Source organism: Myotis davidii, unplaced genomic scaffold, assembly GCF_000327345.1.
Source record: "Myotis davidii unplaced genomic scaffold, ASM32734v1 scaffold1115, whole genome shotgun sequence".
Classification (NCBI taxonomy): Eukaryota; Metazoa; Chordata; class Mammalia; order Chiroptera; family Vespertilionidae; genus Myotis; species Myotis davidii.
This window is the reverse complement of record NW_006287910.1, coordinates 1,490,866-1,515,775: the sequence shown is the minus strand read 5'-3', so window position 1 is coordinate 1,515,775 and position 24,910 is coordinate 1,490,866. Positions and strand designations below refer to the sequence as shown.

Genomic DNA, 24,910 nt, shown 5'->3' with positions numbered 1-24,910 from the left:
AATTATTTTGAGATATTTCCGCGTTGTCAAGTGTATCAAGAGATAATCCCTTTGTATTGTTCAGATGCATTCTTTTATGGCTACACCATGTTTTGTATGTCTGTTCCCTTGTCAGTGGATGTTTGGGTGGCTTCCAGCTTTGGCCCTCGCACACAAAGCTGCTCTACAAGTCTTTTATGAACACGACTCCAGTTATCTTGGGTTATACACCTAAAAGGAGAGCGGCTGGTGGTACAATAATTGTTAACTTTTTTAAAAACAGCCAAACTCGCCAAAACCGGTTTGGCTCAGTGGATAGAGCGTCGGCCTGCGGACTGAAGGGTCTCAGGTTCGATTCCGGTGAAGGGCATGTGCCTGGGTTGCGGGCGCATCCCCAGTGGGAGATGTGCGGGAGGCAGCTGGTCGATGTTTCTCTCTCATCGATGTTTCTGACTCTCTGTCTCTCTCCCTTTCCCTCTGTGAGAAATCAATAACAATATATTTAAAAAAAAACAAAAAAAAACCCAGCCAAACTCTTTTCTAGAGTCACTGAAGTTTTTATAGTCATGCCAGCAGGAACCACAGTCCACCATGGCCTTCACCTACAGGAGGCCAGGAGGCCAAGAGAAATTTCCACTCCGTTTTGTTAAACTCAAAACCATTTGACAGTAACCAATGAAGCACTGCATTTTAAAAGGTGGGGATGGGGTGGGGAGAGGGGAGGGAGCAGCTCAGACCTGACTTTTGAGAGGAGTCACCCAAGGCTAAAGAGAGGAGCGAGACGGGCTGGGATGTTGAGACCAGAGGCCACGAAGCCAAGCCAGACCCCCTGCCTGGCTGCCACTGCTGCTCCCCAAAAGGCCCTAGACACCCAGCAGCCGAGCTGGCACAGGCTACACTGGTCTCCAGTTAACTAAAGAGGCCTCACTGCAAGAGGCCACACTCCGACATTCCTAGAACAGGACTCTCCTCTCACCCCCACCATGTCCGTCCATCTGTCCATCCATCCACAGGGGTTACAAGGGCTAGATCTGGCCTTTGGGAACAGAGCAAGTGACCTACATGCCAGTGTCCCGAGCGAGGCAGCGAACTCCTAAGCTGAGACCCCCTAAAGGCCAAGGTCCTTATGTAGCCAGCACCCTGTGGGTGGCCCACATTCGAGCCCAATGAGCCAGTTCTCAGCATGTTCTCCCAGGGAGGATGCAAGCGCCCAGCCTGGCGAGCAAGATGAATGAACACGGCCTCACAATAGTACCTGCCATGGTCTTCACAGGGCTTATCCAATGACAGACAACTTATCGGGTGATGTTTATTTCGCTGAATCCTCAGAAAGCCCTCTGCCTAGGAAACAAAGGCTCCAGCACAAAAAAGGGACTCAGGCAACTCTGAGGCCCCAGGGTCTCTGTGTGATCCCCCTTCCCCAGGGCAGCCCCAGGGTGGTTATAGAGCAGAACTCACCGCATGCCACTGCCCTATCTGAAACCCACCTCTTCCTTCTCTCGTGGGGCCAGACCCTAACTCCCTCCCATGGCCCGGAGACCCTGCAAACACTTCTCCTGCTTCATCTCCTCCCGGTGGAGGAAGGGGTGAGCGCTGGCCCCAGAGTGGGTCTGGCTGCTCCGGTGGCAAGAGGACTCGCACTTACTTTCTGGATTTGGCACATTCCTTCTTCCAGTTCTTGACCAAAACGGGCACAACTTGTTCCGACGTGTCCTCCTTATTCAGGGACCAGAGGTCAGCGCTCTCCAGGGGCTGTCGGTAGCCCCGGACTATCAACCTGGGCAGGAACACAAGGAGGAGGCGATGAGAGTCGAGGAGAAGTGGAGGAGAATGGCCTTCACTGCACACGCCCGCCACCGCCACCTCACGGCAGGCCCCGCACCAAAGGCAGCTGAGCGACTGGGACAATCTGAATGTGGACGGCCATGTGGGTACATTGAATAATTATTGCTAAATTCTGTCAGGTCACCCAGGAAAAATGGCCTCACTGTTTAGAGATACATACAGAATATTTAGGAGGGAAATACCAGGATGGCTCCAATGTACTTAAAAAAATGTTAAGGCTAAGATGGCAAAGCATTGAGAACTGTTAAATCTGGGTGGTGAGTTTAGTGAGGTTTATTGAACAAGTCTTTTTACATGTGTGAACACTTTCATAATAAAAAGTAAATGTAATAGTTTTAACTTGCTATTTTGAAAGAATTTCAAACTTTCAGAAAAATCACATGAATTGTACAAAGAATTCCTATCTGCCCTTCACCTCATTCCCCAGTTTGCTATATCATTTCTGTCTCTATAAACACACTGTGCGAACACGTTCTTTTCTGAACCGTCTCAAAGCAGGTTGCAGACTCTAAACATTTTACCCCTAAATATCATCCATTCCCTAACAAAAAGGACATGTTCTTATATAACCAGAGAACAATCATCACACTCGGAAATACCAGCATGGATGGCATAGCCCACAGTCCATATTTAAATTTTACGAACTGTCCCTTGCCCGGCTAGTGTGGTTCAGTGGTTGAGCATCGACCTAGGAACCAAGAGGTCAGCGGTTCGATTCCCAGTCAGGGCACATGCCTGGTTGCGGACTCAATCCCCAGTAGGAGGAGCTGATTGGTGATGTTTCTCTCTCTCCCCCCCCTTCTCTCTCTCTAAAAATCAATAAAAACATATTAAAAATTTTAAATTATACTAACTGTCCCAATGGTGTTCTTTAACAATAATTTGAAAAATAATTAGGTCTGAAAAATATTTAATTTTTAAAAAAAATTTTTGTAAAACCTTTATAAAGACAAGGAACAATGCTGATCAGGGGGGAAAAAAGGTTCAAAAAATTCCCGGGAAGATGCTGACAATGTGGGGGAGGGGGAGGAATGTGAAAAAAAAAAAACCCAAACACACACACCAAAGAAAGCAGAAGAGAGCTTATCAGACTGTTGACTGTGGTTGCCTTCTGGTGCTTTCTGTTGTTGATCTATGCATGTTTCTTTTACCCACATTTCCTATGTTGCATGTATATTATGTTCCTGATGGTGAAGGGTTTGAAACAATGGCAATAATAGTAATTATTCCTAACGTTAAAAATACCCAAACCCAAAGCTAAGACAAGAGCATGCAGCTTCTAACTGCCCCAGGCCAAGCCGTCCACAAGGGTTCAAGTGACTGTGGGAACAAGGTCAGTGTCTCTGAGACCCATGTCCGGGGCAGACACACGCAGGGCCCAGCTATGCCATACACTCCCCGCCCTCTGCCAACTCCTCTCTTACCCCCACCCTGGGCAGGAGGGCCAGGCCTTACCCCGTGATCCACCAGAAGGTGATCCTGGAAAGGAAGGATGCGCCAGATTCCGGGCAAGGATTCTAGAGGAGAGAAACACAGGGTGGGGAGGACGAATGATTCCATGTCTCATGTATGGTAACACTTGGAAGCTCACTCTTCCTCCCAAAGGACCAGCAGTCACTCTCACGCCACTAATTTGCACCCTGAAACTATGCCCCTCCTGAGCCTTAAATAAACCCATGGCAGCTCTCCCAGTTTCACCCAGCAAATATTTCTGAGTGTCCCACTAAGTGCAAAGATGGGACAGTGCCTTATCTTGTATCCCCACAGCAACCCAATGCGCGTGGTGCTACTGCTGTCCCCACTTCACTCCATGCGTTCTTTCATTCGTTCATTCATTCAACAAGTATTTTCTGAGCATCTACTGTGTGCCTAGCACCAAGTACACAAATCTCAACAAACAGACATAAGCCCCCTGAAACACCACGGTGGTAGTAGTAATGAGAATAACAACAACATCACTGGCTAGCATTCTCTAATAGCTATAGCTCTATTCTGAGCTCTTTACACAAATTATCTCAATCAAACGTCATAACCTCCTAATGAAGTAGGTAAAAGCATCAACCTCATTTTATAATAGAAGAAACTGAGGAGCCCAGGGGTGAAATGACTGGCCCAGGGTCCCCAGTGAGAAGTGGCAGACACAGGATGTGAGCTCCAGTCAGGCCCTAGAGAGAGAGACATTAATAAATGATCCCGTGAACAAATACAAAACTGCAACTGCGATGGGGATCACAGCTTAAAGGTATGTCAGTGGGATCACTGCTATCGTCCTGGGCTCACAATAACTAAGAGAGCCGACAGGGGCGGGGGCCTGACCCCGTAAGGAGGTCAGGGAAAGGGCTCCTGAGGAAGATGTACAAGGTGAGGTCTGAAGATCGAGTGCAGGACAATGAAGTAAAGGGGAGCAGCAAGGCGGTTCCGCAGTGAGAATAGTATGTACAAAGGCCTGGTGGTATATGACAGCATAACCCCTCCAGGGACTAAGACAGGGTGTGGGCAGTCTTTGCTGGAGGCCACGTACGGAATTTGGGTCTTCATCCGAAAGGCTATGGGAACATGGACAGATTCTCAGCAGGCTCTCAAAAGAACCTCTATCCCAAAGGCACAGAGATGAGCTCCAGTTCAACAACATGCAGACAAGGGAAGGGACAGCAGCATGGAGCCTCTGGGATTACGGACACGGGCCGGCTTCCACTGCTGAAACGTTCAGGTCTAAATTCTGAACTACCAGCTTTAGTGAAGGGGGTACCCGTGCAGCGATGAGCTCTTCGGCTGAGGATGGTACTCAAGGTTCCAGCATTTTTCAAAGATGAGGCATTGAGAGACCCCTGGACCCAGAAGTTTTCCATCGGGGCTCGGTGCACTTTTAGAAAACACCATACCTGCCCCCCGCCCCCCCCCAGATTCTGATTAAGCTGGTTTGGGGTGGAACCAGGGCATCTGAGTCTTTGTTTTTTGCTCCCACAGGCTCCTTGGCAAAGTAGCTGGGCAGGAAATGTACAAGATAAGCCTATAACACCTTGTAACACCCAACACCAAGGAAACTAAAGCTGAGTAGGATTGCTAAAAGGCCTCGGGGGCAATCAGGCGTGGCTCCCACTAGCCCACAAAGGGACAGCCTGAGCTGCCAGAAGGACAGTAAACAGAACGAACTGAAACACATCCCATGTTTAAATACACAAGTTCATACTGACACTGAAAAACACACACAAAACCACTTCTTGATGTCACCGATAAAAGATGCTAGTGAACCAAGTCGTTCTGAACACAGAAAACGGGTAGGAAACAAGCATTTCCCCCCCCTTGGCTAACCTACACCAGAGGGGGACCAAAGAGATGAGGGGAAGTGTCTTTGCATAGAAAGAGTCCAGCTCATAAGTGACGGAATGATATGATGTAAGAAAGTGCACCAGGTTGCAACCACAAGAGAATATGGAAATATTTGATGACATTAAAGATAATAGTCGTAGTGTTTAAAATCATATTCTTTTAGATACTATCATTGGGGCAAGTTGGGTAAAGGGTACACAGGAACTCTACAATTTTTGCAAGTTTTTGTGAGTCAAGTTACTTCAAAATAAGAAGTTATTAAACATTTAAAATCCCTGCCCTGCCCAGTGTGGCTCAGTTGGTTGAGTATCATCCCATGCACTGAAAGGTCACTGGTTCAATTCCCGCCAGTGCACATGCCCGGGTTGTAGGCTCAATCCCCAGTCAGGATGCATGTGGGAGGTGGCCGATCAATGTTTCTCTCTCGCATCAATGTTTCTATCTCACATGGGTGTTTCTCACATTGATGTTTCTCTTTCTCTCTAAAAATTAATAAAAAAATTTTAAAAATATATCCTTGGGTGAGGATTAGAAACAATTTTTTTAAATTCCTTATCTTTCAGAGATACATAGTGAAATCTTTACACGTGTGATGCAGGGTAGAGTCTGGGGCAGTTCATTTTACTATGCTATCCACTTTTGTACACATGAAAATTTCCATCAAGACAAACTTCCCCAGTGATTCAAACACACACCCTGGGCTGAGAACCACCAGACTCCACTCTGGGGCCACAAGGCCTGGAGAAGTTCCCAGCCCTGGCAGCCACCGATTCACCCAGCAGCCCAGGGTCCCAACCCAGACCAAGAGTGGGATCCTGGCACCAGTGTATTTTTAATAAAATCAGTCAGATGCAGCTGGCCACGGACCTACATCCCAGACCAACCTGAAGCAGAGTAAGTTCACACTGTGGAGCCAGACAGACCTAGGTTCAAATCCCAGACCTGCCATTTTCTAGCTGAATGACCTAGGGCAAGTCCTTTCACCTCAAAGCCTCCGTTTTTGCATCTGGGAAATGGGAGCAGTTTGTCCTATTGCTCAGCCCACCTCACAGGACTACAAAGAGGAACAAGTCAAATGAGGTTCATGGGACTCTGTTATAAGCTAAATTCTTCCAACCTAAGGCAGCAATATTATTCGTGGAGGAGGTGGTGGTATTTGCTCTGCAGGCTGTTTTTTTTCCGGAAGTGGGTGGATTAGGGAATCACCAAGGCACCTCAAGTGTGGCCCAATTCCTACCCATTGTGAAAAGTTAAGCAGTGCTGGGCAGAGAAGGGATGGGGCAGAGCTGGCAATGACTCATTTATTTCTTGAGCAAATATTTAGGGAGGACCTGCCTATATGCCAGGAGGCAGCTAAGGGGAGCGGACAGAACTAGGAAAGAGAGAGCACCACATAAAAAGTCCCAACTGAGGGGAAAATGGGCAGGAAGCAAACCAAGACCTAAGTAAATATGTAACTACTAGAGGCCCGGTGCACGACATTCATGGATCCCTCAGCCTGGCCCGCGCCCTTTCGCAGTCCAGGAGCCCTGGGAGGACGTCCGGCAGTTGGACATCCTTAGCACTGCAGCAGAAGTGGGAGACGCTCCTGCCACCACGGCTGTGCTAGCCAGCCATCAGCCCGGCTTCTGGCATTAAGCGTCTGCCCCCTGGTGATCAGTGCGCATCATAGCCACCGGTGGTTCCACCGTTCGGTCAATTTGCATATTACCCTTTTATTATATAGGGTAAACAATGAGAGCTGAAACAAAGGAAAAAAACAGGATGTCAGAGAGAGAAGGGGTGGCAGAACAGGGTGGCTGATGTGTAAGGCAACACAGAGCTAGGTAGTGAATGGGTACGAGTCCAGCTCTGCCACTCAGTAGCCATGGGACCTTGGACACGGGTACTTGGTGGTGCTGAGATTGAATGAGATAAAGCATGTTAAGTACTTAGAACAGTACCTGGCACAGAGCAAAACTCAAGAAATGGTATCAGTAGTATTAGTATAAGTAACAATAGTGAAAACAATAACATCACCTTCCATTTCCCACAGGCCCGTCACACACGGACCCCTGAACCAGATGTTTTATATCCGGTCAGCGAACGAAGGCCCATGGGTGGCCACTGGGAGATACAGTTGTACTGGGACACGGTGATTCCCACTCATATAAATGTCCGTGGCTGCTATAAGGACAGAGTTTAGCAGTTTTAACAGAGACCATGTGGTCTGCGAAGCCTCAATAGTTACTATCTGAACATGTCGGCCGACCCCTGTTCACACCAGACCTCGTAACACCGTAGGACACAACGATTATTAAAGGGGAAACGAGACCTCAATGACAGCCTTCTGCCTCCAAACCCAGTCTTCCTTCAGTCTTGGCATCAGCGCACAGGTGTTCAAGTCAAACCTTGCACAAAGAGGCCTGGCCAACGGGGCAGGTGGGGGCTGAAATGCACCCCGTGCCAGTTTGACAAGACCGTCAGGTCCCGTGCTAGGGAGGAGCTCCATCAGCTTAAAAGAAGCAGGGCCTGTCTCAAAGTCACCCACCCAGGGGAGATGAGTCATCCTTTTCTAATTTGCAGACGCAGGGTGTTAGGCATATACCCACAGGGCCCTCACAAAGGCTGGCCTTCTTTCAAACTCAGGCAACTCCAGCTGTGGGTCAAACACACAGCAGCCTGTGGCCTGAACAACCTTGCACAGACCAGACGGTAAGAATGATGGCCCAGAGGGAAAACACTAATCCTCCCTCCAGCTCCTAAAAATCCCAACTCCTGTGAGAAAATTCGTCCTGCAAATTCCATGAGGCCGGGTTATTACCACGAACATTCCAGTTTCTAATGTGTACACTCCGAGAGCTTTGTCAGATTCGTCTCCCCAGCCCTCCTCCCTCCAAGGGATCCAAACACAGATTTTCAGATTACCACAAGTCATGGTGGTCTGACACAGGGTCCCCGTCACCAGCACAGAGAAGCAAATCTGTATCGACTAGGAACCACTTTCTAAAAGCCCCTCTCTGAAAACAGACAACTGGAGTGCTTCAGTAGCCAAGAACTGATAATAATTTAAAAAGAAGAAGAAGAAAGGGGCTCATGGATGAGGATGCAGACAGCAGACCATTCCACCGAAACCAAGCAGAATGTTCCGGTGTAATTCATTAAAAGCAGAGCTGCCAGCTTGGGGTTTCTGGCCTCTGACACCGAAATGGACTGACTCCTGACCCAGGACGGAGGCTTGTGAACGGGTGCCCCATTCATTTAGAAACGAGAGTAATTCACACAAGCCCTGGCAGAGGCAGAAGGAGAGAGCCTGATGTATGCAAACAGAGCTGCGTTCTTTGGCATCGACATCTGGCTCTGGGTGATTTGGCCAGAAACCATGGGGATTAAACCAATTTGATACAAGAGCCCCAGGCACTGGTTCTTTGAGAATTACTCACATCCATTACCTCTCACACAGTGCAGTGTGGGGACCTTGCCCAGGTCCCCACACATCTTTTCTGGTTTAGGATCTGCCTTTAGTTTGCCTGTCTGCTGGTGACTCCCACTCTGCATTTCCTAAATGCCAGGAGTAAGGGACGAGTAAGACAGGAGGATAGCTGAGAGAAGGAGTTTTTGAAATGTGGCCCCGTCACCAGAATCCACAGTGCCAGGGAATTTGTTAGAAATGCAAATACTGCCCAGTCAGTGTGGCTCAGTGGTTGATTCCCAGTCAGAGCACATGCCCGGGTTGCAGGCTCGATCCCCAGGAGACAGTCAGTTGATGATTCTCATCATTTCATCTCTCTTCCTCCCTAAAATCAATAAAAACATACTTAAAAAAATAAATTTGACTATTGGGGCCCCATCCAGATCTACTGACTCAGAAGTTCTGGGTGTGGGACCCAGGGATCTGTGTTTTAACAAGCCCTCCAGGTGATGCCACGCCTGCTCAGGTGTTGGAACCCAGAGGGAGGGCTCCGGATCCAGCCTCGTGGCTGAGGCAAGACACTTCACCACTCTGGTCCTCCATGTCCCCAGCGATGAAACAGGGGGAGCCCTAGCTGGCTTGGCTCAATGGATCAAGCGTCGGCCCATGGACTGAAGGGTCTGGGTTCAATTCCAGTCAAGGGCATATACCTCAGTTGTAGGCTCAAATCCCGGCCCTCGTCAGGGCACATGCGGGAGGCAACCAATCGCTGTGTCTCTTTCACATCGATGTTTCTCTCTCTGTCTCTCCTCTCCCTTCCACACTTCCTTAAAAAAAGGGGGTGGGGGGGAAGTATCCTAGGACGTGGATTAACAACAAACAAAAATAGGGGGAGATTCATAATTCCGCCTCACTGGGTTGCTTCCAGGATTAATAAACTAATAAATAAAGACAGCACACCGGGCTGCTATCATTATTACTGGCTGGGACGGTTGAAATGTCCAACAATAAAAGAGATGTGTTGCTATGACTTGTAACACTGCTGATTTTTGTTACCTTTCTTGCTTAGAGCTGTGCTAATCACCTCCCTGCTCAGGAACAGTTTCTTCTTCCGTAACACCCACCACCCTCTCCCCATGACCTCAGCAGTCTCTTCCTGGATTTGATGCTCTAGGGCACGCAGGGTCACCGTCCAGTCAACCCTCCGCCCTACCTGCCTGTGTTCCGACAGTGGCTTCCTAAGTCTTCAGAGGGAGGGATCCTCTGAATGCCCCCACCCAGTGTGTCATTCCCCAACTGAAAAATCTCCCAGCAGGTCAGGATTCCAAGGCCTTATGGTGACACACTATTCCACCCCGATCTTTAATGCTCGGCTTCCTGGCCCGTCCTACCCGACCAAGCAGAACTCATGCAGTTCCCGCTCGCTCCCACGCTCCAGCACGTTGCTGGTCCTTTGCACATGCTGGCTCCTCTACCGGAAGCGCTTTCCTGTGCACCCTCCAGCCTTCAACGTCGCTAGCCTGGCAAGGCCTCTCCTTTCTCTGACTCAGGCGTCCGCTCCCCTGGATGCTGGCTGGCCTCGGAGCCCCCGTCCATCCTGCAGCTGCTGGCTTATTAGCCGGCGGCCCGCCTCCACCTCTCCTCAACGTTTGCTCATCTCTGGGGCCTCAGAGCCAGCTCAGCCCCTGGCACAATGCTGAATTACTAACTGACCAGAAGTGTAACGGAGAAAGGAATTTAAAATGGTGTTTACGATGCGCTTATAAACAGTCTGAACTCAGCAGCTGCCTCTGGGATGTGAGTGGTAGAGACAAACCATGGAGGGGCAGGAGGGAACTTGCTGGAGTCCAGGTCATGCTCTATACCTTAAGAGAGGCTTCAGTTATTCATTTATCAAGAACTCACTGACTGGTAATAAGACTCAGCAATGTCACTGTATGTAAATTTTACTTTCAGGGGGAAAAGCTATACACAGATAGTGAGCGCTAGCTAGTGACTTGCACGGTGAAGTGTCTGGGTGAAGAATACTAATGTATTTCAAAGGAAGTTTCAGATATCAAAAAAACAAAAAATAATGGGTTGACTGGCTGGCTGGATAGCTCTGTGATGAAACAAGTTTAGCAAAATGTGAACTGTGGATTCTAGTTGGTGGTCAGATGAGTTCTCCCTGAGCGAGTCTTTCAACTCCACTGTACGTGTGACATGTTCATAGTAAAATGAGCTGAGAGGCTCTTAGCTGAGGTGCACCCGTGCACTCAACCATGCCCCCGGGATCCTGCTAAATGAGGCTGAGTCGGCCGGGCTCCGGAGGCCTGAGACGCTGCGTTGCCAATGAGCCCCTGGGATGCCAACGCCGCTGGCCCGAGGATGCCACGCTGAGAAGTGAGGGCCTGCCACATGACCACGTCTGACCACGAAGTCCCCAACTGCAAATGGAAACCCCCTCCCCCAACCCTAAGCAGCAGCCTCAGAAAAGGAACCAGCAAGATAAAGGGAACAGAGGCCGGGGACAGGCAGGAACCTGGTCAGCCGTGCTCAGCCGCCTGGAGGACAGGAGCAGCCCTGGCGGGAGACCAGGGCCAGAATAGACGTCTGAGTCACGCAAGGGGCCGGCCGGCGGGGTGACTCAGCAAGGACGACCAGGGAAGCCAAGTGCTGCCGGCTCCCACCCAGGCCTCGTCTGGCCCTGGCCACCTCAGGGCTTGGCTGACTGCCCTCTCTGAGGACAGGCGACAGGAGCTGCTGCTAGAAGCACAGGAGAGAGGCAGGGGTTGGCCTCTCCCCACTTTCAGGCTCCGCTGGCACCAGCTCTGGGGGAGACAGGCACAGAAGGTACCTAACTGTGTCCCCACTTCTCGCATCCGGGGCAGGGAGGAGGGTGAGGTGAGTATCAGGTGGAGCCTCAACCCCTTTTCAAGATGAGGACACTGAGGTCCTGCAAGGCGGGGCGGCAGCCCCAAATCTAAAGTCACGTGACCTGCTTCTCCGCCTTCATCTCAACTGTTTCCATGGTCATTTGTCTCCCGTCTCCCCAAGAGGCCAGGAGCTTCCTGAGGCAGGCGGCAGATGCTCTTTCCCAAGATGGCCAGGGAGGACCTGCCATCACACATGTCGCACAGTGAGATCTGGCCACTCCCCCGTCTGGGGTGGGTCTGTGTCCCCACACCTTGCTGCCGGGCAGACTTCTGTGATTGGACAGAGGGGTGAAGGCCTGGGGAGAGGACGGGAGTGGGAAGCAGGGGTCAATGGGGGAAGGAGAGAGGGACATCTGTAATATTTTCAACGATAAAGATAAATTAAAAGAAAGAGAGAGGAGGGCAGGCGTGACACTGTGACTCTGGGACTGGATCATAAAAGATGGCGTAGCTTCTGCCTGGCTCCCTCTCCTGGAACACACACGGCTACCACGCTGTGAGGACCCTGGCCGCTTGGGAGGCCACATGGAGCAGCCATGCCCGGCCGGGGCTCCAGCCAGGAGCCGAATTCACCACCAGACAAGTGAGAGGAAGTCAAACTCGAGCCCCTACAACCATCCAACTTGGAGAGTCCCCAAGTAAGACCCACTAAGCCAAGCCCGGCCAATACCCACGACTGTGAGACACAATAAACTAAAGACAGGTTGGGTGTGATGGAATAACAGGTAACCAGCAGGGCATGAACCACATCTATTTCACACACTGCTGTGGCCCCAGAACTAAGCATGTATATAGCACATGCCTAAAAAATGTCTGTGCAAGGGACGAAGGGACCCAGGTGGGATGACAGCCCAGGGTCTGCCCAACATAGGCCGCCTCGGCCATCAGATGTAGGGATAAGTTAGGTTGAACAGCCCACTTCTCTGAACCCCGATTCCTAACACAGATAAACAATGACTGAGGAGAAGAGTCGGGGTGTCCCGGCGCCCCGCAGCCCAGCCTCCAGCTGCTGGAGCTGAACATGCAAGTGGGCCCAGGGTGGCAGGTCAGGCCCCAGGCCCCGGCCCCTGGGAACACAGAACACAATGGGAGGAGGACATCAGCTCTGCGAGCCACCTCGATGCACACGCCCAGGAAAACCTGGACGCAGTCCCCTCGGAGGAACCCAAGGTCTGCAGCCACCTAGGGGTGTGGCTCGTTTGGTGCGACTCTCAGCTCCACAGAGCAGCCTGACAGTTAATAAATGTTTCCAGATGAGGACACTGCACTGCCATACATCCACACACACACACATACAAACTCTGAGGACCAGCAGACACAATCGCCACAGACGTCTGAGCCCTCCTTTGTGCCAGGCGTGGGCCGGGATCCAGTGGGTGCTACAGGCATGGTTGCTGCCTTTGTGAACCTTGCACACATGCAAACACACATGTACAAGAACATACTAACACATGCATACACGCAAACACTCCAACATACATACAAAACATGAACATAAAAACACAAATATACACACACGTGTAAACATGGACACACACATACATACACATATACGAACACATGCATGCACACAAACACATTTGCATACACACACAATCTGTTAATTTCTCCAACTCAGTCCCTCCTTGAGCAGGGAAATCCAAGAATGGGGCCTTCAGGACACGGGTTTCAGCCTCCTCCTCAGGCTGCTGCCCCACAGGTCCCTTCATCACTGACAAAGGCAGCCTCAGCCTTTTGCTGAGGTTTAGGTCCCACCCAACAGAACCACTAGTACAGCAGCTGAAAACTGCTCCTGCTGCAATTTCTCCAGTGAACAGCTGACTAGCCACGAACAAAGCATCAAATAAAAGCCCCAAAGGTTTCCTGTCCCTCTCAGAATAAAATCCACACAGCTCATCTGGCCTGCCTCTCAAATGCCACCCTCAGCCCTTGCCTGCCTCTGCTGCTCCAGCCATGCTGGCCTCGCCTGCTGTTCCCTCAACATCCCACCGCAGCTCCTGCCCCAGGGCCTTTGCACTTGCCACCACTCTGCCTGGAAGGCTCTTTCTCCGAGTGTTTGCTAGGTTGGCTCCTTTGTTTCTTTAGGTCTCTGCTCCAGTGTGATTTCCTGGGGGAGACGTTCCGTGATCGCTCACCAAAAACTGCACCTGGCTCCCGACCATCATCTCCATTTCCTGTCCCTGCTTTCTTCTACTTAGCATTTACCACCACCAGACAGGCATGTGGGTCCTGGGTTACTGTTTGTCCCCATCCATGACAAGCTAAGCCTCACGTGGACAAGATCTCTGCTTTATTCACTGCTACAGCCCTGTGCCCAGATCAGAGCCTGGCACTCAGCAATGGCTGGAACAGTGGAAGGAAGAAAGGGAAGGGAAGGAGGAGGGAGAGATGGGGTGAGAAGGGGCTCGTCTTATTTTCCTTTTTATTTTGGGGCTCACTCTTTTCCGGAGGGTTTGGTGTCGGTGGGGAGGGAGAAAGAAGAGAGGCAAGGATGACAAATTACTATGTTCCTGCATTCCCCCAGCAGAAAGAGTGGCCATCTCCACCTGCCCAAAGATTTCTTTCTGCACATATAGGATTTCCCTCAAACTGACAGGTCAGACCAAGGTTCTCAAACTCAAATCCCTCAGTGGCCAGGCACGTACCTAGATGAAAGAAGAGTGAACAATGCAATAGGGAGTGGTGGGGACTCGGGTAAACTAAGGCAACCCCCTCAGCTCTGGCCAACTGCTGCCATGTGCACTAATGGCCCTGACGCTGTCTGAACTTCTCATTTTTTGTAGAAAGCTTGGACACATAGAATTTATGTGAAACTTCCCGATTTTTAAATATTTGCTCACATGTCCTAAAATCACTATGCCAACTACATGAGGAAACCTACAGGCCTGCAAGCCACAGCAATTTACAATAGGAATCAGATTCCCGCCTCAGGCTCTCCCACCCCAGCCCATGGCTCCGCTTTGCCCTGTCAAGTGGGAGGACAATCTAACCCATCTCCAGGCATGTGGGGAAGATGGAATGAGATCCCAGGTGGGTGATCCTGGCTCAGAACTCGTGTCCAATCAACATTAGCCACCTGTACAATGTTTCTCGAACACAGTCGTGATCGCACTTACAGGGTCGTTGATGGTTTCTGAGAACAGGGGCGAGCGGTCTGAGAAACAGGACAGCACGAGCTGAACCAGCACGAGGGAGAAGTAAATGTAGAAAGTGACATCACGAAACACATCGACGTTGGCATCCTAAACGTGAGGGAAGGAGGAGGGAGAAAATCACTTTCTGGAAGTAGCTTGCCCACCCCACACCCCCTCCCCTGCACGTTAACACAAGGGAGGCCGTTCCATCAGAGTGTGGCCTGTACCACCTGGGGAGGGCGGCCCCCGTGGTGGGAGGGGGCCCAGGCCCGGGAGTGAAGCAGACCCACATTCAGGTCCTATCTCTGCTCACACTGGCTCTGGGACTTTGTCAGCTTACATAAACCTCCCTGTGCCTCAGTTTCCCCATCTATAAACAGACCTCCCAGGGCACACTCAGCAGTGTGTGGAGACATTTCTGTTTGTCACCCTTGGGAGGTGCAGCTGGCACCCAGTGAGAGGAAGCCACGGATGCCCCTAACATCCGACAGAGTTCGGGACAGCCTCCCACAACAAAGACGTCTCTGGCCCACCTGTCAACTAGTGCTGAGGCTGAGAAAGCCTGGCAGAGTAATTGTGAGAAGTCAGTAAGATCATTCATGGAAAGAACTTCGCCCTCCGCCTGGCACTTTGCCAACACAAAAACTCAATAAATGTCAGCTGCCATCACTGTTAAAGACAGGGTACTGTACACTGCAGGTGCTCAATAAGTGCCCCATTTCTTTCCCTTCCTTTGCCTGATGCCAGGTCCTGATTAGCTCAGAGATGGCAGGGAACAAGAGCACAGAGTCTGAAAGCACAGACTCTTCAGAATCCTAGGAGCGGCATATGGCAGCCAACGTGAACCACTTCTCAGCCAGACTAGCGGCTGATGACACTAAGGTAACCTGGGGACAATCGGGGGCCCCCTGAGGGTGCAGCCACTCTGTAAACACCGCTCCCTGCTTGGCTCCCTTCCAGACTGAAGACATCTGTTTGCTGCTAACACAGGCTCACAGGGTGGTGTGCATCAGCCGAGGCTCCTGCCCCTGGAGGACCCACATGGGCTACTCAGAGCTACACAGACAAGTCGGGTCGTGAGGAAAGAAGGTTCTAGAACAAAGGCTGGAGGAGGTATTGAAATCCCTAGGGAAGAAGCTGGGCCCACTGGTGCCCATCTCCTGGTTCCCATGGCCACCCATGCTTTCCACACCATCCAAAAGGAACAGGCATCTCTCCCAAGGGCCACCCAGGAAGATGCAATGAGGCCACACTTACCTCTTTTAAGGCGGTCATGATTTTGGATCTCAAGATGACAAGGGCACATAGTAGGGCTATAAGCCAGAATGTGAGCATGATCCCTGAGGACTGGATTCCCTTCCTTCTCTCGAGCTGAATTAAAAAGGTAGCAAGCAGCTAGGGGAGAGAAGCACACAACAGAAGTTGTCAGGAGAAGGCCAGGGCCCCAAAGGTCCCCCAGAGTCCAGGGGCCTGGCAGACGCTAGGCCTCAAGTGAGGCTGCCTTAGCCTAGTGGTACAACAACAGCCTGGGGGAGGACTTGGCTCCAGAACCAGCTCTGCTCTGACCCTGCTGGGTGACCCTGAGCAAGTTACCAAACCTCTCTGAGCCTCCACAGCCTCATCTGCAAAGCAGAGTTGATAACAGCACCTGCCTCGATGGCTGTGGAATTTAATGAGGTCATGTTTAGATCTGGAGTAGGAGGCAGAAGTTCACTATAGAACAGAAAAGGGCACCTATTTTTAAGAGACCAGATAGTAAATATTTTGGGCTCACAAAGCCAAGTTTCTGTCAGAACTACTCAACATTGCTATTGCAGTGCGACACCAGCCCTAGATGATACATGAATGAATGGGCATGACTGCATGCCAATAAAAGCAAGCAGTGGGCCCACCCGATTTAGAACCGGAAAGACCTGTGTTCGACTCCTGCTTTAGGTGACAGGGATGACTGTTCTTTATGGAGCACCTGCTACCTTTGCCTCATAGGAAGCATTCACGCGCACTAACTCGCTGCCCCCTGGCCTCCCGAGAGCCGGAGCCTCAGTTTGCATTCGAGGAAACGAGGTTACTTCATCCGTCCACAGTCACACATCTCATGTTCAAGGATTTTCATTAGAACCATGGTGATGGGGAACTGGGATTTTTACTTCATTCCTGATACTGGGCGCTACTGCTTCCATTTTACATGTGACTTAATGATTGGGGGGAAAAACTAAATAAAACTGCTTTTCCTTAAAAAGGAAACTCACGGCTCTCTCTCAGAAGGCAGAGTCACCCCCTTGAGGCAGATCCCCAAGACCAGTCACGGTCACCCACCCTAAGGAGCTGTAGGTCACCCAGGCACCTCCCCTCAGAACCCAGCTGCTGGAAGCAGAAACCGGTCTGTCCGCCTGTCCTCCTCATGAAATCCCTAGGGAAGAAGCTGGGCCCATTGGTGCCCATCTCTTGGTTCCCATGGCCACCCATGCTTTCCACACCATCCAAAAGGAATCAGTTCCCCCATCTCCTTCACTCGCCACATCTAATCCATCAAAACACACACTGGCCCTGCCACTAAGGCCAGTCCTCAGTTTACCGGCTACTCACTCTGATCCTGGCCTCCATCCCCTCTTGCCAGGTGATCCCAGGGCTCCCATCCCCATTGCTCTCCCAGCTTCCTGCCCAACAATCCATTCTCCAGTTGGAGGCAACAGTCAGCTTTTAAATATGCAAAGCCAGGCCCTAGTCAGTTTGGCTCAGTGGATAGAGTGTGGGCCTGCGGATGGAAGGGTCAAGATTCGATTCTGGTTAAGGCACATGCCTTGGTTGCGAGCTCGATCGCCAGTGTGGGCCATGCAGGAGGCAGCCGATCAATACTTCTCTCTCATCATTGATGTCTCCCTCCCTCTCCATTCCTCTCTGAAATCAATATGAACATATTTTAAAAAACTAATAATAAATAAATATGCAAGGCCAGGCATATCACATCCTTGCTGAAAACCTCTATCTTTCAGACCTGAGATTTAACCTGGGTTCCAAGGACAGGCTGTGGATAGAACCTGGGAGTCCATGAACTTGGATGGGGAACCATTACAGCTCTGTCTTCCCATATCAGCATCACCAGTAATAAGTGGAGGCAATGAACCACAACAGCAGTACCTGGGCCTGTCACAAACAGACATCATATCTGAAAATATACAGCTGAAGAGGTCCCCACTATTGCTATGTGGAAGGAAAGGAGCATCACCCCTGCTGCTAGATCTTGGTGTCAAATACATTAACCCCTTCCCCGGCAGAAACGTGTATACACGTTTTCACAAAATGTTCTTTTTTCAGTCGTCAACGAGTATACTCGTCTAAAACTTTACCTTCAAAAACCAGCTACATACGTACCATTCTAAATAATTTCATCTAGAAACTTTCTGAGGAAATACTATTCTTAACCACAAAAATGGGAAGAAAAAATAATTACAAACTGTTTTCATAACCAGCATCAAAAATACTATATAGAACCAAAATAAAAAAATTAGTCTGAAAAAGAAACGTTTTTAACAAAAAAATTGTTGGGGAAGGGGTTAATAAAGAAACACATATTTTTTTACATTGTTTTAAATCTTTTGATAACTGCATTTAAATACAATTGGTTTCCCAGTCCAAATAAAAATAAAAATAAAAAATGGGTGGTGCCTGGCTGGTGTGGCTCAGTGGTTGAGCATCAACCTATGAACCTAGAGGTCACGGTTCGATTCCCAGTCAGGGCACATACCGTGGTTGCAGGCTCGATCCCCAGTCCGGGGTGTGCAGGAGGCAGCCGATCGATGATTCTCTCTCATCATTAATGTTTCTTTCTCTCCCTCTCCCTTCCTCTCTGAAATCAATAAAAATATTTTTAAAAAACGGAGTGGGGGAGAGAGGACGGTGAAACCATCCAATCCAATACACTCAGCAATTAAAAAAAAAAAAAACACCTTTGGCTACCCTCAGCACGGTTGAACCGCTGTTGCTATGACTTCAGTCTCAAGCTGCTCCAGCCTGCATGGTTCCACTCACGTGACATTCCACAAGAGGCAAAGCGCCGGGGACAGATACCATGTGAGTGGTTCCTGGGAAAGGGGCGAGGCCGTGGCTGACTGCGGAGAAGCAGCACGAGAGGGCATTTGGGGTGACGGGCTGCTGCCTATACTGTGGAAGTGGCAGTGACAAGACAGTATGTTTATCAATTAACCCCAACTAGAAATATAAATGCACAGCACAGAAGCTTCACATATATACACATGGGTGTGACTGGTTTCCTTTGTAATCCTCTGTTTTTAAGAACATTATTCTGAGAAGGAGAGTAGATTGGCAAAGAAGAAAGGGGTCCGTGGCACAAAAAGTTTAGAACCCAGTGTTGGGAGTGAAAAACAAAACCCACTTATCCTGAAGCTCAGGGTCCCACAGGCTCAGGCCTCTGCCATCCCAGCTCCCCTCCTCTCCTCCTCGACCTCCCCACCCCAGCCACACAGGCCAACTCTCCATTTCTCCCTCTGACCCCGGGACTTCTGCGTGTGCTATTCTCGCCAATGGTGTTCATCTGCCCATGGCCCCTTCAACTTTTTAACATCCTGCTCATCCTTCAGGCCTCAGCTCCGTCATCCCTTCCTTCCTACCCTCCAAACCAAACCAGTTCACCTAACTTCACTCTCAGAGCAATCTGCACACAGGTAAATATTTTGTGCCTTTTTGGGGAATCATTTGTTGAATGTCCGTTTGCTCAGCTGGACTGTACATTCCATGACAATAGGAACTGTGTCGGTTTTATCTTCAACTCCTGGCCCATATTAGGAATGAAAAGTATTTGCTGACTGCCTCGCATCCCATACTCCGAGTGCCTGTATATTCCGGTCCCCGGCATGTCAGGAGAATGTTCCTGCAACAGGGAGAGCAGGGCTGGTCCTCCCCTCCTGGAGCCCTGAGGAGAGAGACTGAGCATTTCACAGGCCAGTTCACATCTTGGCCAGCCCAGCTCAGAGCCCTGGGGGGTACAAAGCCTGGTGACCTTCACCCCGTCATACCTGTGTGCCCGGTATCACAGACAAAGGTCTGAATGAAGAATCAGAAGACCAGGAGCAGGGAAAGTTAAGGGAATATGAGTCATCACAGCCCAAACTAGTCCACCTTGACTCTCTTTTGCCAAAATGTAGAGGTCAAGACCTCCAGGCCAGCAAAACCAAGTCCTTCGTTTCCCCATTCCCTCAATACGTTTGTGGAGTGCTTACTGCATGTCAGGCACAGTGCGAGGCTCTGGGGGCACAAAGGATAGCAAAGCCCTGCACAGGTGCCAGGTATTAGCAAAGAGCCCCACCAACACACGGGACCAGAGAGCCTGCGTGTGAAGCCGGCTCTGCGCTTACTGGCTGTGACCTTGGGCCAGTTCTATCTCTTATCTGTGTCTCAACTTGCTTATCTACAAAATGGGATTAATGAGCCTACATACTTAAATGAATTATTATGCAAAGGGACTAGGGTAGTGCCTGGTACAGAGCACACACTGTTAAGCTGTGCTAGAAAGATTCCTGGTCCTTCACAACTTGGCTCCAACTTGCCTCCCTTGACCCCCTTCTGTTGCATTCACTGTCTACCCCAGGGGTGGGGAACGTTTTTTTCTGCCAAGAGCCATGTGGATATTTATAACATCATTTGCTTAATATTATCCGCTTAATATAAATGCATGTTGCTATGAAAACAGCTCCTAGATTCATTGAATTCTGAGTCCCGCCTGCAGTTGCCTTGGCAGGGCCAGACCGAATGATTTCATGGGTTTTATGTGGCCCCAGACCAGACATTCCCCACCCCTGGTCTACCCCCAGAACCCCCACTTGGCCTTCTTGCTGCAAGAAAGGCTCATCGTCCTCCTCCTTATGCTCCCTTTTGGCCCCGACCCTCCCTTGGACATACTGTTCTCTCTGCTCAAAACATCCTGCCCCAAACTTGCTCTCTCCTCCCTCTACAACACTCAGGGCCATGCTTGTCGAGGACATTCCAGCTCCTCAGAGGACCCAAGGGACATGGCACCCTGTAGGAATGGCCTTCACTCAGAGGATGTCATTGTGGAATGCAAGGACTAAAAGCGTGACCTCTGAGTGACCACCCCTTGCTAGACCATGTATTAGCTGTGTGACCTTCAGCAGGGCACATAACCTCTCTGGGCCCTAACCTCCTCACCTTAAAACAGAGACAAAGCAGGGCCTGTCTCACAGGGTTGTTCTGAGAATTAGATAGAATAAAGCAGTGATAAAGCAGTTCCTGTTTGCATCTCCCACTAAATGAGGGACCACATGGGGCAGGGTGGTCTCTCGGTCAGCTTGGCATCCACTCCTTGTGCAGAGCCTGAAAGCTCAGGAGACCCTTAGGCCCAGGCACCCACTGTTAAGTGATGCGCTGGCCAGTGCAAGAAGAAAGGACAGCAGGTGCAGCGCAGGACGGCACCTGCACTCAGCCTCGGGCGCAGGGAGGGCACAGGCAGTGGGGACTGTGACAACCGGACCACGCTTGGCCCAGTGAAAGGCTGCAGTCACCCCTCAGCTCCAGCCGACTGCTGCCCCAGAAGACTGCTAGTCTAGTGCTGCCGGACCTTTGAGTTTTTGAGAGAAGCCAGATTTGTGGATTTTTTACTGTGAGATCTTCTCATTTTTAAAAGCTGGTCACTGCTTTTGATCTCCATACTGCCTGGCGGGCAGCCACCTCCTACTTACCATGGTGATGCCCAAGAGGGTTGGGCTGACCAGAAACACTGGGGCTGGGAAGTTGCCCCAATTTCTTTCCCAGAAAGAGTAGAAGAGGTCTGCCCAGCAGACAATCCACAGCAAAAACCCCAAGGCCTGGAAGAGAAGAAAACATATCTTATAACGGACAGCACTGGAACTTCCCAGCTCAGCCTCCAGGGGACCAGCCAACTCCTACACTATCAGCTATGGTCCTTGAACACAGCACACATCCTCTGGAACACACGCAAGTGCCAAGTAGGGTGAGCCACTGTCTGAGCCCTCCCATGCTGCTCTGTGACCAGTATACTATCCCCTCCTGCGCCCCTGGCATGACTTAATCTGTCTGGTCACTATTCGCCCCAGCACTTGAAAACAAGATCTGTCTAAACGTTATCTATATCAGCAATGCCAGCAGCTTGCCTACGGCCTCTCTCACAATAACGATTCATCCAATCAAAATGTATTGGGGGCTTGCAATGGGCCACATACTTTTCAAGGTGCCAAAGGATCTGAAAGTGAACAAAAAAGACACAAGTGCCTGCCTTCATGGAGCTGAGATTCTAATGGAATGGAAACAAGTAAGAAACAAACTGAAAAAATACATATTATAAAGCCAGAAAGTAAAAAGTGATCTGAGGAAAAACAAAACAGGTGAGGGAAGACCTCTCTGATCAGGTGACGTCTGAGTGAAGAGCCAAAAATGAACAATTAAGGGAGTGAACAAGTCAGGCGGAGAGAACAGCAAGTGCCTGGTGTGGGAACGTGATCAGTGGGTATGGCTACGGTGGAAGGAGCAACGGGCTTCGTGGGAGTTGGCTGAAGAGGAGCGGTGAGGACTTCTGGATCTTACTCTCTGTGGGGAGGCGTTACCAGAAGGTTTTGAACAAGGCAAGGACAAGATCGGGCTCACATTTTAAAGGCAAACAGGAGAAGTACAAAGTGCTCCCAGAGGAAGAGGAAGGCATTAGATCTAGCTCAGGTTAGGGAAGCAGACTGCATTTTGAGATAGGTTTGGATTGCAGTATGAATGAGACAGGTTTCAATGGCGATATAAGCAAAGGGACAGAGAGCGTCAGTAAAATCATTGAAGTTTTCCTGTTTACCAAGGGTTTATGGAAATGAGTCTTGGGTAATGTAGCTTTGAAATATTTCTGAGAAGTATAATTATAAAATTTAAATGACCTCTTGAGACTTTTATTGCATCCCTGATGATACTCAGGCAATGGAAAAGCCACACTAAAAGTTGCAGGCGCCAGCCTTTCTGACTCCTCGGTAATTTGCCCTACATACTAGCCCTTCCACTTCTGAGGTTCAAATTAGTGCCTCAGAAATTATTTGTTATGTTTCATTTTTTTAGCATAGACTGGGAACACTTGAAAACAAGTGCTCAGATGCCAGGGGTTTTCTCTAGTATCAATAAGTGTTTAGTAGAAACTAACTCCATAATGAATGGAATTCATTCCACATATACTTTGTTCAAGTATACTTAATAAGTAGCATATTTTACAAATGTGTCTTTTAAATGCCAGTATTTTGGGTGAAGTTTTTCTTTGTTTTGATATATTCCTTTGCTACGTCAACTATGGTGTCAGAATTTACCTTTTGAAGAGTTGATTTCAGAAACTGTAAAATGAACTAATAATCTTTGTGTATCAAATTCAGAGCCCTGGCCTGGGTGGCTCAGTTGGTTGAGCACCGTCCCATGCACTGAAAGGTCGCCAGTTCGATCCCCGGTCAGAATGTGTGCGGGAGGCAGCCGGTCAATGTTTCTCTTTCTCTCCCTCTCCTTTCCTCTCTCTTTAAGTAATCAATAAAAGCATTTTTTTAAAAAAATTCAGATGTGTGAGAATGTGTTCATAAAGCATGGGTCTTGCAAAAAAATATACCCACAAAAAAACTTCTGAGATACATCTAAGTCAACAGGAAAAAGTGGAATGAGGAGCCGGATAGATACATGCTCTAAGTCTCTTCCCCTCAGAAGGCTTATTCTTGCAAGAGGAAAAATAGGAACCGTGCACTGGAGAAACCAGATGACACGTTGGCTAAATGAACAAAATTAACTCCATCACCGAGCTGTTTACCATGCAGACCTAGATACAACAGATTGAGGACACAACATCCCTCTAGTGCAGTGGTTCTCAACCTTGGCTGCACATTAGAATCACCTAGGAATCTTTTTAAAATCCTGATTTCTGGGACTCATCCTCCGGAAATTCTGTTTCTTTGTTATGGGGTGGGGCCACAACATTAGTAACAAAGAAACAGAATTTCCGGGGGATGAGGCCCAGTAATCAGGATTTTAAAGAGATTCCCAGGTGATTCTAATATGCAGCCACGGTTGAGAACCACTGCTCTAAAATAACTGCCCACCCCTAGCCGATTTTGCTCAGTGGATAGAGCATCGGCCTGCAGACTGAAGGGTCCTGGGTTCGATTCCAGTCAAGGCACATTTCCAGATTGCAGGCTCAATCCCCATTAGTGGGCATGCAGGAGACAGCCGATGAATGATTCTCTCTTATCATTGATGTTTCTATCTCTCTCTCTCTCCCCCTCTCTCTTCCTCTCTGAAATCAATAAAAATATATTTTAAATAAATAAATAAATTTAAATAAATAAAACAACTGGCCCATGCCCAACCGTTTATGGCTCAGTGGTTGAGTGTCAAGCTATGAACCAGAAGGTCATCATTCAATTCCTAGTGAGGGCACATGCCCTGGTTGCAGGCTTGATCCCCAGTAAGGGGTATGCAGGAGGCAGCCAATCAATGATTCTCTCTCATCATTGATGTTTCTATCTCTCTCTCCCTCTCACCTCCTCTCTGAAATCAATACAAATAAATTAATTTAAAAAACTGGAAGAGAAATATCTATAAAACTTAAACTGAATAACAGAGGCTGGTTTATTCTGTATCATGTATTTTAGTCTTAGTTTTAAGATTTATTACTAGGCATATTCTAATCAGACATAGATGGCTAAAATTATTCACAATATAGGCTCTGGAAGATGTAACAGTTGACAAGCTCTGCGTGGATGCCTCCCATGATCAAAGCAAGCACAGTGCAGGGGGCAAATGCCGCACTGCTAAAAACTTTTCTTTGTGTGCCTTATTTTATTTTTTAAATCATGGTGGACATATATTACACTAGTTTCAAGAGTACAACATAGTGATTCTACATTTACAGACCTTACGATGTGATTACCACGTATGTCTGGTAATCATCTGTCACTGTACAGTTATTACAATATTATTGACTATATTTCCTGTGCTGTACCTTATAGCCCATGACTTACTAATTTTATAACTGGAGTCTGTACCTCCATTTATGAAATAATTTTTTATTTTTCAATTACAGTTGATATACAATATTATATTAATTTTGGCACACAATCACTCAGTGATTAGACCTTTCTATCACTTACGAGTAATCACCCCAATAAATCTAGTACCCATCTGATACCATACATAGTTATTACAATATTATTAAATATATTCCCTATGCTATACTTTACATCCCCATAACTATTCTGTAACTCCCAATTTGTACTTCTAAATCCTTGCACCTTTTTGACCCAGCCCCCAACACCTCTCCC

General features: G+C 49.0%; 1 protein-coding gene across 1 annotated transcript in view; it reads right to left on the bottom strand.

Annotated features, from left to right (window-relative positions):
* ABCC1 (ATP binding cassette subfamily C member 1) overlaps positions 1-24,910 on the bottom strand; it is a 108,010-nt gene that overhangs the window by 77,629 nt on the left and 5,471 nt on the right. The window contains exons 3-7 of the mRNA XM_015561295.1: positions 21,308-21,433; positions 15,852-15,989; positions 14,577-14,702; positions 3,280-3,341; positions 1,625-1,756 (exon numbers count right to left, since the gene is read on the bottom strand). Of these exons, the coding sequence (XP_015416781.1) occupies positions 1,625-1,756; positions 3,280-3,341; positions 14,577-14,702; positions 15,852-15,989; positions 21,308-21,433 (584 nt within the window). The remainder of the gene's footprint in view (positions 1-1,624; positions 1,757-3,279; positions 3,342-14,576; positions 14,703-15,851; positions 15,990-21,307; positions 21,434-24,910) is intronic.